This window comes from Mytilus edulis, chromosome 8 (genome assembly GCF_963676685.1).
Source record: "Mytilus edulis chromosome 8, xbMytEdul2.2, whole genome shotgun sequence".
Classification (NCBI taxonomy): Eukaryota; Metazoa; Mollusca; class Bivalvia; order Mytilida; family Mytilidae; genus Mytilus; species Mytilus edulis.
In genome coordinates, this window is record NC_092351.1 from 15,398,770 (window position 1) to 15,411,442 (window position 12,673).

At 32.8% G+C, this 12,673-nt stretch overlaps 1 protein-coding gene across 1 annotated transcript; it reads left to right on the plus strand.

Annotated features, from left to right (window-relative positions):
* The first annotated feature begins 6,478 nt into the window (after positions 1-6,478).
* LOC139484909 (uncharacterized) lies at positions 6,479-12,673 on the plus strand. The gene is made up of 4 exons (XM_071268956.1): positions 6,479-6,619; positions 9,545-9,692; positions 10,026-10,106; positions 12,511-12,673. Exons 1-4 carry the CDS (start codon positions 6,599-6,601, stop codon positions 12,639-12,641), a joined length of 381 nt encoding a protein of 126 aa, XP_071125057.1. The 5' UTR covers positions 6,479-6,598; the 3' UTR covers positions 12,642-12,673.

Consider the following 12,673-nt stretch of genomic DNA (forward strand, 5'->3'; position numbering starts at 1 on the left):
TATTTATAGTTTACAATATTTATGATGCAGAAAAAAAAATGTAAACGGTTTTCAGCAATCGGTTATATTTCTTTTATGTTTGTTCTATTTCGTATTCCTGATCGATGTGAAAAAAAAATATTTCTAATCACCAGTGTTATATCTGTTCTCGGCAAACGATAAGTCGAGTTTTAATTATGAGGTCAAAATTCATGGTTTCTTCTGAATGTCCTTTGTGACGTCTTGATAATGACACCATGTCTGATGACGTCACATATAAACAACACAATTTTCTGCTAAATTTGAAAGGGAAGACTCGTACTATGGATATCAAAATTTCACTGTCTAATCGAGCTAGAGATAAAGGAAACTACAGATACAGTTAAGTCGGTCTCATATCTTGACATTGAAATTGACAATGAGGGTCGTTTAAAAAGAAAACTTTACGACAAAAGAGATGATTTCAATTGTGAACTTTCCATTTCTAAGTAGCAACATTCCAGCAGCACCTGCATACGGGGTATATATCTCCCACTTGATACGATATTCCCGTGCTTGCATTTCCTATCATGATTTTCTTGATAGACGGTTGCTGCTCACAAGGAAGCTATTAAACCAAGAGTTCCAAATGGTGAAGTTGAAATCATCCCTTCGTTAATTTTACGGACGTTTACCGATATGGAATATCCGATTCACAAATGATATCGGATATGTTCCTTACGTCGTAACTACAATCCCCTTCCCTTTCATGAATTTGACCTACCGAATTAGACTATTTACCGGTTTGTTATCACATAAGCAACACGACGGGTGCCACATGTGGAGCAGGATCTGCTTACCCTTCCGGGGCACCTGAGATCACCCCTAGTTTTTTGATGGGGTTCGTGTTGTTCATTCTTTAGTTTTCTATGTTGTGTCGTGTGTGCTGTTTGTCCTTTTCATTTTTAGCCATGGCGTTGTCAGTTTGTTTTAGATTTATGAGTTTGACTGTCCCTTTGTTATCTTTCGTCCCTCTTTAATAGTTTAAAGATATCAGGATTATAACATTGTATGCCATACGCGCGTTTCGTCTACATAAGAACCATCAGTGACGCTCAGATCAAAATAGTTACAAAGCCAAACAACTACAAAGTTGAAGAGCATTGAGAACTCAAAATTAAAAAAAATTGTGCCCTTTACGGCTCATGTTATGTACTCCTAGTATTAAAAAATCCATAGTTTTCCCAATAACTCAAAGTTTTGTAACCAGAAATTTATAAGATGGCTATGCATGAGATAAAAAAATCCTTAGTTTTTCGAAGAATTGAAAGCTTTGTCAACAGGAAATTTATAAAAATGACCACATTATTGAAGTAATCTCTTCGAATGATTTCACGAGTCATTACGAGTTGGGGAAAAAACCCACGGCTATGTCAAAATTGTCGTAATGACGCTGTTGTCCTCTATTCTACATTTATGACATCTCTAAAATTTGAGTTATAATTAACTTTTGTACTTATAATGAGCTATATGACGGACGTATATAATGAAGCAGGATATTCTTACCCACCTGAAGCAATTGAGATTAACCACATGTTTTGGTTGAGATCGTTTGTTTCAATCCTATAAATGTAATGAAGTATCTTTCAGTCGTCTGAAATACTTTTAATCCCCTTCCCTTTCATGAATGTGACCTACCGAATTAGACTTTTCGCTTATGTGTTATCACATAAGCAACACGACGGGTGCCACATTTGGGGCAGGATCTGTTTACCCTTCCGGAGCACCTGAGATCACCCCTAGCTTTTTGGTGGGGTTCGTGTTGTTTATTCTTTAGTTTTCTATGCTGTGTCATGTGTGCTGTTGTTTGTTTGTCTTTTTCTTTTTTGGTAATGGCATTTTCAGTTTGTTTTAGATTTATGAGTTTGACTGTCTCTTTGGTATCTTTCGTCCGTCTTTTTTTGATACACCATGGTGAAATAAGGAACGTTATAGATTATCATCAATATATTTCAGTGTGTAATTTAATGATTTTAGAATGCTAACATTATAAAATATTGTCTCGTAAAAACGTTGCAGAACTTAATGGACCAACAAAACAATATTTCGACTGGCTTTAACATAAAACTTACTGTGTTTAAATATCTCCACTTTAAGCGATTTGTAAAATAAAACATAATTTTAATGATATAATATATAAGATAATAATGATTCAGAATTCCATATTCTTCACCCGGTAGCAGATGCCATTCTGTATTACATATTAATGAAACAGTTTCTTCGAGCTTTGTTTGGTCATATCCACAATCATTCAGCCATTGTACTTTCTTATTATGTGACGATATATCGGTTTCGTTGATGTATGATACTTGGTTTTCATAAAAAAAAAAGTTCTTGCATCTTCCTTTCCTTTGCTATACATAGTATGGTTTCACTGTTAATTGGCAGAATGTACTGTAAGAAAGATAATTTAGGACACGTCTTTACCAGTTCCAACAGACCAACAGAAAGCCTTTGAAATTGTTCTTCAAACTTAAACCCTCCATCCACTTCTGAATCGTCAAAGACAAATGAAAGATGAACCAGTGTTTTAAAATAGAACTTTGTGAAGTGCTTCAAAATATCTAGTAGTTCTAAATCAATTGTGAAAAAGGTCAGTCCAATATTCCGGAAAGGCATCAAACCTGGAAAGTCTTCTAGTACAACTGGTAACTGCTTAATTTCCAGATCAACATGAAACATTAGACTTTTTGTTAGTATTTTCCTCCAAAATTGATCATTTAAAGTTTCATTGTTGGGAACTAGAGTGGCATCTGATTTAGTATCTCGGTACAAAGTTAGTTCTGACAGACTTCTATCTACCATGTACAGGGGGTAATTAGCTGTGATACATTCGCGTCTGATTGCCAACTTCCTTAAATTGTCAAATACGTTGAGGAACTTCATATAGTCAAATTGTCCATAAGGGCTTACAGAAAGAAAATCTATTCCTGAAATTTTATGCCATACATGCTGACCGTGTATAATTGACAAAAGAGTTGAAAGACCCTCGTCATTGTCTGTTGAGGGCTTAAAAGTAGATATATCAACAGAATTAAGAACTGGACATTCCGCCAAAAGGTTGTAAACCAATAAGGAGAACGACTTTGTAAAATTTTAAGTTGGTTGTGAATTGCTTTTAAATGGCATATACCCAATTCCAAGATAATGTAGGTTCCAACATGAAAACGACGTTGCTTCTAGTACATGTAAAATATCTTCTTAATTTTCTTTATAAAAATATAGTTTAAGGTTTTCAATATGTCGTCCATATTTTACAATGCATGTTACACATTTGTGTATACTCCGCTGTATATCGAAGTTCGATTCAAATTCACTCTGTATAGTTCAATACATTTCCAAACTTTTGTCGAATATAAGAAATCTTTCCATGCAGGTATACATGTAGCTAATACCAAGTCGAACTTTTCTTCCCAGTTCAAAAAGTTTGTTATGTGAATTAATATAGTGGTTTGCAAATCCAAAATCGTAACCATGTTCTGTTGTCACTAAAGAAAAACAATTCGTTATCATAATAAAAAGCACTGTCTATCGTCATATTTGTAGTCATTAAGTTAACAATATGAGAAGGCGAGTTTCTTTACACAAGTAACATAATGTGGATCGCTATACCAAACAAAGTAATAAATAAATTTATGGAAACCTTTTGTTATCTTATAGTGTAAAGTATTTATTATATTGCGGTACCATTACAATAAATGGAAATGGTCATATTTTAAAAGCATTCAATTTTGTGGATAATCTTGAGTCGGTTTTGGATTTTCGTCAAACGACATGTACCCGATACAAAGAGAATGTTTGTTCAATCACGAACGAACGAAGCGTAGTATCAACTACAAGTCTAAAATCGTCTAAACTTTTCTTTCTATTATCGATATAAAAAAGATATTGTCTGGTTGCCGATGAGATAACTCTTCACAGGAGACCAAATGACAACAAAAATAACAACTATAGGTTACTGTACGACCTTCACCAATCAACAAACACATACATAGTTAGTTGTAAAAGGTCCCGAAATGACAATGTGAAACAATTCAAACGAGAAAAACTAACGGCCTAGTTTATGTAAAAATAATGAACGAAAAACAGATATGATACACATAAACAAACGAAAACTTCTGAAATACAGGCTCCTGGCCTTGGACAGACACATAAATATAGAATGTGGCGTGATCTCAACTCTTTCATAACCTGGGACAGTGGTGTAAAAGTACAAAATAAGGTAGATCTATAAAAATCAGTTGAAAAAAGGCTGACTCATCAGGTAGATACAAATACAAATACTACACAGAGTCGACGTGGTGTGATACTTGCATATCCAAACAACAAAAAGACACTAATTTCAGAACTGAGAGAAAACTAGTTCAAAGCCTCTAACAACTAATAAATGAATATGTGTTTTTGACTAAATTATCAATCAGTACACATCCAATATCCAATGCATTTAGTGTAAAGACGTCATGAACAGGAAGATAAACACATGACCTTTTGCAATTAGTTCATTTGAGGGATCGACAAGTTTACCTACCAGGATCGTTTCTGAATTTCCGGGCACGATGACCAACATTTTCGTAAAAATGAGGATGTGCTATCTCGTTTTGAAATATTTATTTACGGGTACAACCAACCTTCATTTTGCACCATGATTGACAATGCCTAATACAACTTGTGTATTTTCTGCTGTATGTCATCCCAGTCGAGGTCGATTTATTATCAAACTTTTGTCTTATAGATATAAATCTTGCATCCGAGAAAAGTTGGTGTTAAAAAAATTATTCAAAGATCAAATTGTAACGTTGAATTACAAAAAGTGAGTAAGTTTGCACGAAAAATGAAGACAACATGTTTACATAAATATATAAAAGTTCCAGAGGTATAAAATCTTTTATAATATTACTAAAATACTACTCACTGTAAGCGACCAGTCAGTCCTAATACTGTAAGGACATAGAAATTGATAAATATCCGTGCTATACAATGAAGGTAAGTCATATAGATACTGTTCAAACTCTGATCCCACTATGACATAAACTGTTATTGAAATCGATAATATTAATCCTATCCTCTTACAGCTAAACAGGGCTATGTGTAAAAGAGGGACACATAGGGATATTCAAAATAATAAATCGGAAAAATTACACAACCTCATGGTTATAAAAGAAAAAGCCAAACACTAGTTCACATATAATAACATAGAAAGTGTCATGAGAAATGAGTGTTTTTTTTGTAGTTTTGCAGTCTACCTTCTGTAAATTAAATTTTAGTTAGGGATGGTTATCATGGAAATTTGAAGAAAACTCAAATTTTCGTAGATATTTGATAACCTTTGTTTTAAAAATGATATGCATATAAAAATTTAAATGATATGGGAATTGATAAACATAAAATTACCTGGTATCCCTGTTTCATGATGACGTGTATCAATCGATGAATATTAATTCAATAGTATAGTTAAAAAGTGTGGAAAGTTAACGGTCAAGTTAATATGAAATGGTGAAAGTTTGAATGCTGCTTTTTTTTTTGCACTTTGTGTAAACACTGTAAAAACGTTGGATGATTGACTTTGAACTTTAACAATGTTTTTTTTAATTATTAGAACGAGTAATCACAAACCATTAAGATAGGAGCGAATCACTCATTGATGATCAATGAAAATGTACTGATTCAGTTAACTTTTAAATTTACAGGATTTATAGGAATGTACCATGACTAAACGTTATCATAAATAGTAAGATCACAAAAATACTGAACACCGAGGAAATTCAAAGCAGAAAGTCACTAGTCAAATGGCAAAATCAAACGTTTAAACACATCAAACAAATTGATATTAACTTTGTGAGTTGAAAATGTATCCGGTAGCAACTTTTTCATGAAGACGAAATACTTTTAAAAGATAGTAAGAAACACGTAGAATCAAAATTTATACCCGACACAATTCCTTTTCCTTTAAGTTGTTAAAAGATTGGGCCGGGCATGGAGTCAGAGCTTTGAATTAATTTTAAATAATTTCAAAGTTGTGTCGAATCTTAGGCCAAATTTTATCAAGGATTTAGGAGTTTATAAGCGTTTACTGCTACATCGCCAGACACGCGCCCTAGGGTACAGGGAGTAAAACAAACACTCGTCACCACAGTTTACTTACAGTTTAGCTTAATTGTCATCAGCTTTATTTTTTACTTTTGCTCATTTATATCTAGAATAAAGTACGCCCTGAAATATCTTCACATTCAATATTTAGCTTAGAGTCTAGTACGCAATTATTCAATATACTGTAATAGTCTAACTACATGACTACATGATAAAAATACTACATTAATTCAATACTGGAATAACAAATTTTATCATAAATTACACTCTGTGGTATCGAGTAAACGTAAAACGTAATGTTTAACTACATGCTTCCTTGCAAAACAACTACATCAAATCAATACTGCAATAACAAATACATGTATCATCTGTCGCACAAAACGTATGTCGTTTAATAAATTAAACTGTTTAGGATAATTTTGTAAAGTTTGTTTCCTGACAATAAGGAGTGGAAGAAATTGTTGAATATAAGGATATAATTCGAATTCGAACAATGAAAATTTTGATAATACTGGTGAGAATGATGTCATTTGTGTCTATTTATCTTTATTGTACAACTTGGAAATTTTGTCAATACCACTACTAACGGGGAAATATATTTTCAAACTGCGCATATATTTTGAATTGGTGTTCATTATTTTTTTATTAGAATATATTATAAACCACTTACAAACAAATAAAGTTCAAGTTTTTTTTATAAGGTCAAGACATTTAAGTTGATCTATTGACTGTGAAAACAAATTGCACAATGCTTCAAACTCAATGAAACTAATGTATATAGTTCAAATCACGGAGTGTACAAAAGACTGGTCGCGAAAAGTAACCTGTCGCCAATCATTCCTACTACTTTCGAGTAACTGATTTGTACTTCTATTTTGATTGATAGTTACGACTATAAACTTTGTCGAACGCAAGATGTTCAATTTACTTATTATATACGGGAAATGATAAATCGACATACCGAACACAATTGTTGAAACAAATTATGTATTACTGAAATAACCAGAAATATTTGGCCATAACTATTGATAGCATGCTGAATTTCAAACGAAATTGCGATTTAGACCTGTTTAGCTTCTACAGTCAAACCTATCTTAATTTAAACCTCGTTGTAGCTGATTAATAGTCTCCAACGGTCATCCCCAGACACCAAAACCGTTTTCTCTGTAGAAGTTTGCTCATTTTAGAGTTAATGTTTGCCCGAAATTGTGATTTCTACTCATAACAACGGTCATTTTCATTTTTTTAACAACGAAAATGCCATCCTGTTGAAAATAGTATTCAATATTTTGTGAGTGACTTTATCCGGGAACGGTGACCTTTCATTTCAGCAAACCAAAGACATTTTTGAGTTTGTACAATCATATATCAGAATCACAATATTTAGAACAATGAATTTAGATTCAGAATTCCTACATTCCAACTCTTCACTGCAGTTCAGTTTTTATACATAATTCCATATTTTTTTTTTGTTTTTTGTTTTGTTTTTTGTAGTGTGTATTGAATGCATATTTTCTATATTTTTTCAGCATAAACTAATATGTTTTGTGTTTATATAGGGAGATGAGGCCCACATGTTTTCATAACTTGTGTCCAATCCGTCTTGCTACTTTTGCAAATAAAATAACTAAACCTAAAAGTGAGATAACGAAATATTAATCTATAGAGTATCCAGTTCATAATGAGAATTAGAACATATTTTCACCGAAATCAAGCACTAGGAGAAATTTCTCGTGTTTCAGTTCTTTCTGCGATCCTCAATGCTCTTCAACTTTCTATTTTTTTTGGCTTTATAAATATTTTGATATAAGCGTCACTGATGCAGACGAAACGCGCGTATGAACTAAATTATAATCCTGGTACCTTTGATAACTATTCTATTGGAAATGGTATCACCAACTTATTTATTCTTGAATATTTACTCTTTCGAATGTTTCCTACACATTTAGAAAGCCGGATTTTGTAATTTTTAACTTGCTAGATTGTGCGAATGTTAATTCTTCGATTAAATAACCCCCGGTCTTGGCAACATGCAATGATAGAATCAGATTTATTTTATTGGAACTGCATTATTATGATAAAATCTTTTAGGTAGATTCATGTTATACTGCCATCTTGAATTGTGCTATCGCAGTACACAATCAGTCTAGTTATTTGCCCAAATTTGCAAATTTTAGACAGATGTGCAATTGTTATGGTTAGACGGTTTACATATACCAAAAAAACTTGCTGATTTATTGCATTATCCAGACTATTTACTCTTTCAGTAAAAAAAATTAACTGGACTAATATGGAAATATTCATATTTTACTTGTAAAACTTTTTAAAATCGTAAGTTACACTTCTATTTTTATAGACATTGCAATATGTTTGTAACAATTTCAAGGATGGTTTTAAAAGACTGAAAAACATTGATTGAATATGAATTAAGAAATTTAAAAAAGGTAAAGTCCATGTTTTAGGTTTTGAAATATAATATATTGAAAATTTGGTTGAGAATGGGTTTCTTGAGATTTTTCATTTATCTTTTCAAAATATTGTGCAGAATTTGTCTGGCACGAGTAAAGTTTTATCCTGTCAAGTACAAAAAATAAAAATCACACAATATTGTATTACACATACGAAAATAACTATCGCTGGAAGTTAACCAATCAAAAGTTTACCCTTTTTATTCCTGTGTACAATTTTTAGTAACCTTGTAATCTCAAGTTTTTAAATTATTTCATAGAAACAACAAATAAAAAAAATGGTTCTTTGAAACACCTATATATATGTATATGCCACTTATTTGTTTTACTGCAATGAAACGTAGGATTAATTCCCTACAACTATCAAACTCAAGAGGATATTTTGTATCGTCTCTTTTTTGTATTCAACTTTATGCAACGTACAATAAGTTGGTTTTATTACACCTTTTGATAACAGCTTTATATTATGTGAACAAAATTGTAAATTGAATAAATGTTAAAAATGTTTGTTACAATATATTCTTTATCAATATCATAAAAGAAAATGTCTTCAATAATTATTTACACATTGCAAAAACTGTTACGAGAAAGTAATTTGTTTGTTTTCTTATCAAAAGGTAAACAATGTAAATTCAATAAGCATTATTTTCATAAGATAGAAATCTTTAATTTCATTTTTTTAGACTGACTCTCACAGCGTTCATCCTTAAACTTGATGAACAGTTCGTCAAATTTTAAAACCTTTTTTTTTTAAACGTTTGTGCTGCACTTCACCGTTTTGGAAACTGATCTGGCTCTTGCTTTGGAAGACTTGAGATACTTTTCCCCATACATTAACATTGATTTTTATTGTTACAAAGGAACATTTACATGAAATGGCACTTGATTTGGGTTTTATTGTCTTTAATGAATGTGTATCGGGTTGTATACAATGTTTAGATGATTTTTAGAATGAACCCTGATCTTTGTAGAGTGCAGTATGTTTTGTGTTGTGTACTAGTTTTCGGTTAAAAAGAAGTACACAATGTACCTACTCGTATCAGTGTACCTCACCAACACCCTGCTGTAGAGATGCTAACGGTGAATTACTAACTCAAGTGGAAGATGGTGGAGGACTTGGTATGTTATGATGAATATGCACTTCAATAATTTTAAATTTGGAAACTCCAAAAGTCGAATATTCTTACTGAGTTGAAAACAAAAATCAGAATAAAACATAAATCGTTTTTTGTTAATTTTCATTATATATAAAAGTAGGATATCTATCATCATTTAGTATTCTTAAACAAATACCTTGTCAGACGTTTTTGATTACATTTATCGTGTTATATTAAAATCAAACTTTTCTAATTAGCATAACATCATTGTCACTTTATACGCCATGTTTATATATGTCATTTACCATACTGATGCTACTAATTGATCACAATTATTCATTTTTACCATCTTTAGGTTCACCACTTAGTGGAACTTGTTCAAGTGTAATTGGAAACGAGGGGGATATTTGCGATTCTTCTTGTGGTTGCAATTTAGGTTAGTTGCAATTTAGGTTAGTTCTTTTCTAATATACATGTACATGAAGTAATCATAAAAATGCATGCACAAATGTTTTGTATGTCGAATTCATTTGAAACACAAAAGACAATCAAAAGTTTAAAAGAATATCTATATTAAAATACCTTCTTGACTATATAAAAAAAGTATTTTACTGATACATGATTTTTTTCTTATATATATTAAAACTGACGTGGAAAGGTAACACACGGCCAGCGAAAGCTCTTGTTTTGAGAGCCCAGGTGGTCGTGTGGTCTAGCGGGACGGCTGCAGTGCAGGCGATTTGGTGTCACGATATCACAGTAGCATGGGTTCGAATCCCGGCGAGGGAAGAACCAAAAATTTGCGAAAGCAAATTTACAGATCTAACATTGTTGGGTTGATGTTTAGACGAGTTGTATATACATTATGTACACAGCCATGTATCACCATCATAGATGGCGATCCGATGGATACATCTGTTGTAGGGTTGTCACTGACTCAGACGTACTTATAAATATAATTATTTTCTGTGACTGTATCTTACATTCATTTGTAGGATCCTTTACTATGGATAATTTAGCTGATCTGTAACAATAACATCTTCATGCCTTATATATCATGTACTGCAGTACGCCGCTAGATTAAAACTGACGTGGAAAGGTAACACACGGCCAGCGAAAGCTCTTTTTTTGAGAGCCCAGGTGGTCGTGTAGTCTAGCGGGACGGCTGCAGTGCAGGCGATTTGGTGTCACGATATCACATGTACAGTAGCATGGGTTCGAATCCCGGCGAGGGAAGAACCAAAAATTTGCAAAAGCAAATTTACAGATCTAACATTGTTGGGTTGATGTTTAGACGAGTTGTATATACATTATGTACACAGCCATGTATCACCATCATTGATGGCGATCCGATGGATACATCTGTTGTAGGGTTGTCACTGACTCAGACGTACTTATAAATATAATTATTTTCTGTGACTGTATCTTACATTCATTTGTAGGATCCTTTACTATAGATAATTTAGCTGATCTGTAACAATAACATCTTCATGCCTTATATATCATGTACTGCAGTAAGCCGCTAGATTAAAACTGACGTGGAAAGGTAACACACGGCCAGCGAAAGCTCTTTTTTTGAGAGCCCAGGTGGTCGTGTAGTCTAGCGGGACGGCTGCAGTGCAGGCGATTTGGTGTCACGATATCACATGTACAGTAGCATGGGTTCGAATCCCGGCGAGGGAAGAACCAAAAATTTGCAAAAGCAAATTTACAGATCTAACATTGTTGGGTTGATGTTTAGACGAGTTGTATATACATTATGTACACAGCCATGTATCACCATCATTGATGGCGATCCGATGGATACATCTGTTGTAGGGTTGTCACTGACTCAGACGTACTTATAAATATAATTATTTTCTGTGACTGTATCTTACATTCATTTGTAGGATCCTTTACTATAGATAATTTAGCTGATCTGTAACAATAACATCTTCATGCCTTATATATCATGTACTGCAGTACGCCGCTAGATTAAAACTGACGTGGAAAGGTAACACACGGCCAGAGAAAGCTCTTTTTTTGAGAGCCCAGGTGTTCGTGTGGTCTAGCGGGACGGCTGCAGTGCAGGCGATTTCGTGTCACGATATCACAGTAGCATGGGTTCGAATCCCAGCGAGGGAAGAACCAAAAATTTGCGAAAGCAAATTTACAGATCTAACATTGTTGGGTTGATGTTTAGACGAGTTGTATATATATATACAGAGTCGCACTAAAATAATGGAAGTCTAGGATTTGTGATATAATTTTTATTCGTGTCGTTAAATACTTTTGCATTGATATCAAACTAGATTTTAAATTGGTTTATTGAGTCTTATTAAGTCTTATATTAGTTTTATTAGTAGGAATTTTGATTCAAAACAGTGAAGGTAAATCTTTTTTTGTTTCATACAGAGATCTTTTATATAAACTATATAAAACAAAAAAGAAGATGTGGTATGGTTGCCAATGAGACAACTCTCTACAAGAGACCAAATGACACAGAAATTAACAACTATAGGTCACCGTACGGCCTTCAACAATGAGCAAACCAATACCACTTAGTCAGCTATAAAAGGCCCCGAAATGAATGAAAAATTCAAACTAGAATGAGTTTCTTTCATGACAAAATAAAAATCACAAATCACGTACATGTTTCAAATGATGATTAAACAATGAAAAATATAATTTGTTTTATAGAAAATGTTAATCATATAATTTTAATTATAATCTACTCATTTACTCATATAGACAATCAATCCTCTGCGGTAATATCATTTTTCATTTAAAACTCAGCCGTTAGTTCATTCTGAATACTATAAACATTTTATGGAATGCTAATTGCAACAATTATTTAACAGGTTTGACATGTTATCGGCCGATGAGTGGAGCATGCTGTCTTCCACGAAAATGTTATGATTCCAAGTGGGTTATACAACAAGAGCTGTACTGGGCAAATTGCCATCCGCCAAAATGTTTTCTTCCTGTGTAAAATGTGTAACAACGAAATAAAATTTAAAATTT

Bases quoted from the DNA above. Each gene is read 5' to 3' on its own strand.
- LOC139484909 (XM_071268956.1), top strand. From the start codon at position 6,599: ATGAAAATTTTGATAATACTG. The intron at 6,620-9,544 runs GTGAGAATGATG...TGATCTTTGTAG, and splicing joins TGAAAATTTTGATAATACTG to AGTGCAGTATGTTTTGTGTT. The intron at 9,693-10,025 runs GTATGTTATGAT...TACCATCTTTAG, and splicing joins GGAAGATGGTGGAGGACTTG to GTTCACCACTTAGTGGAACT.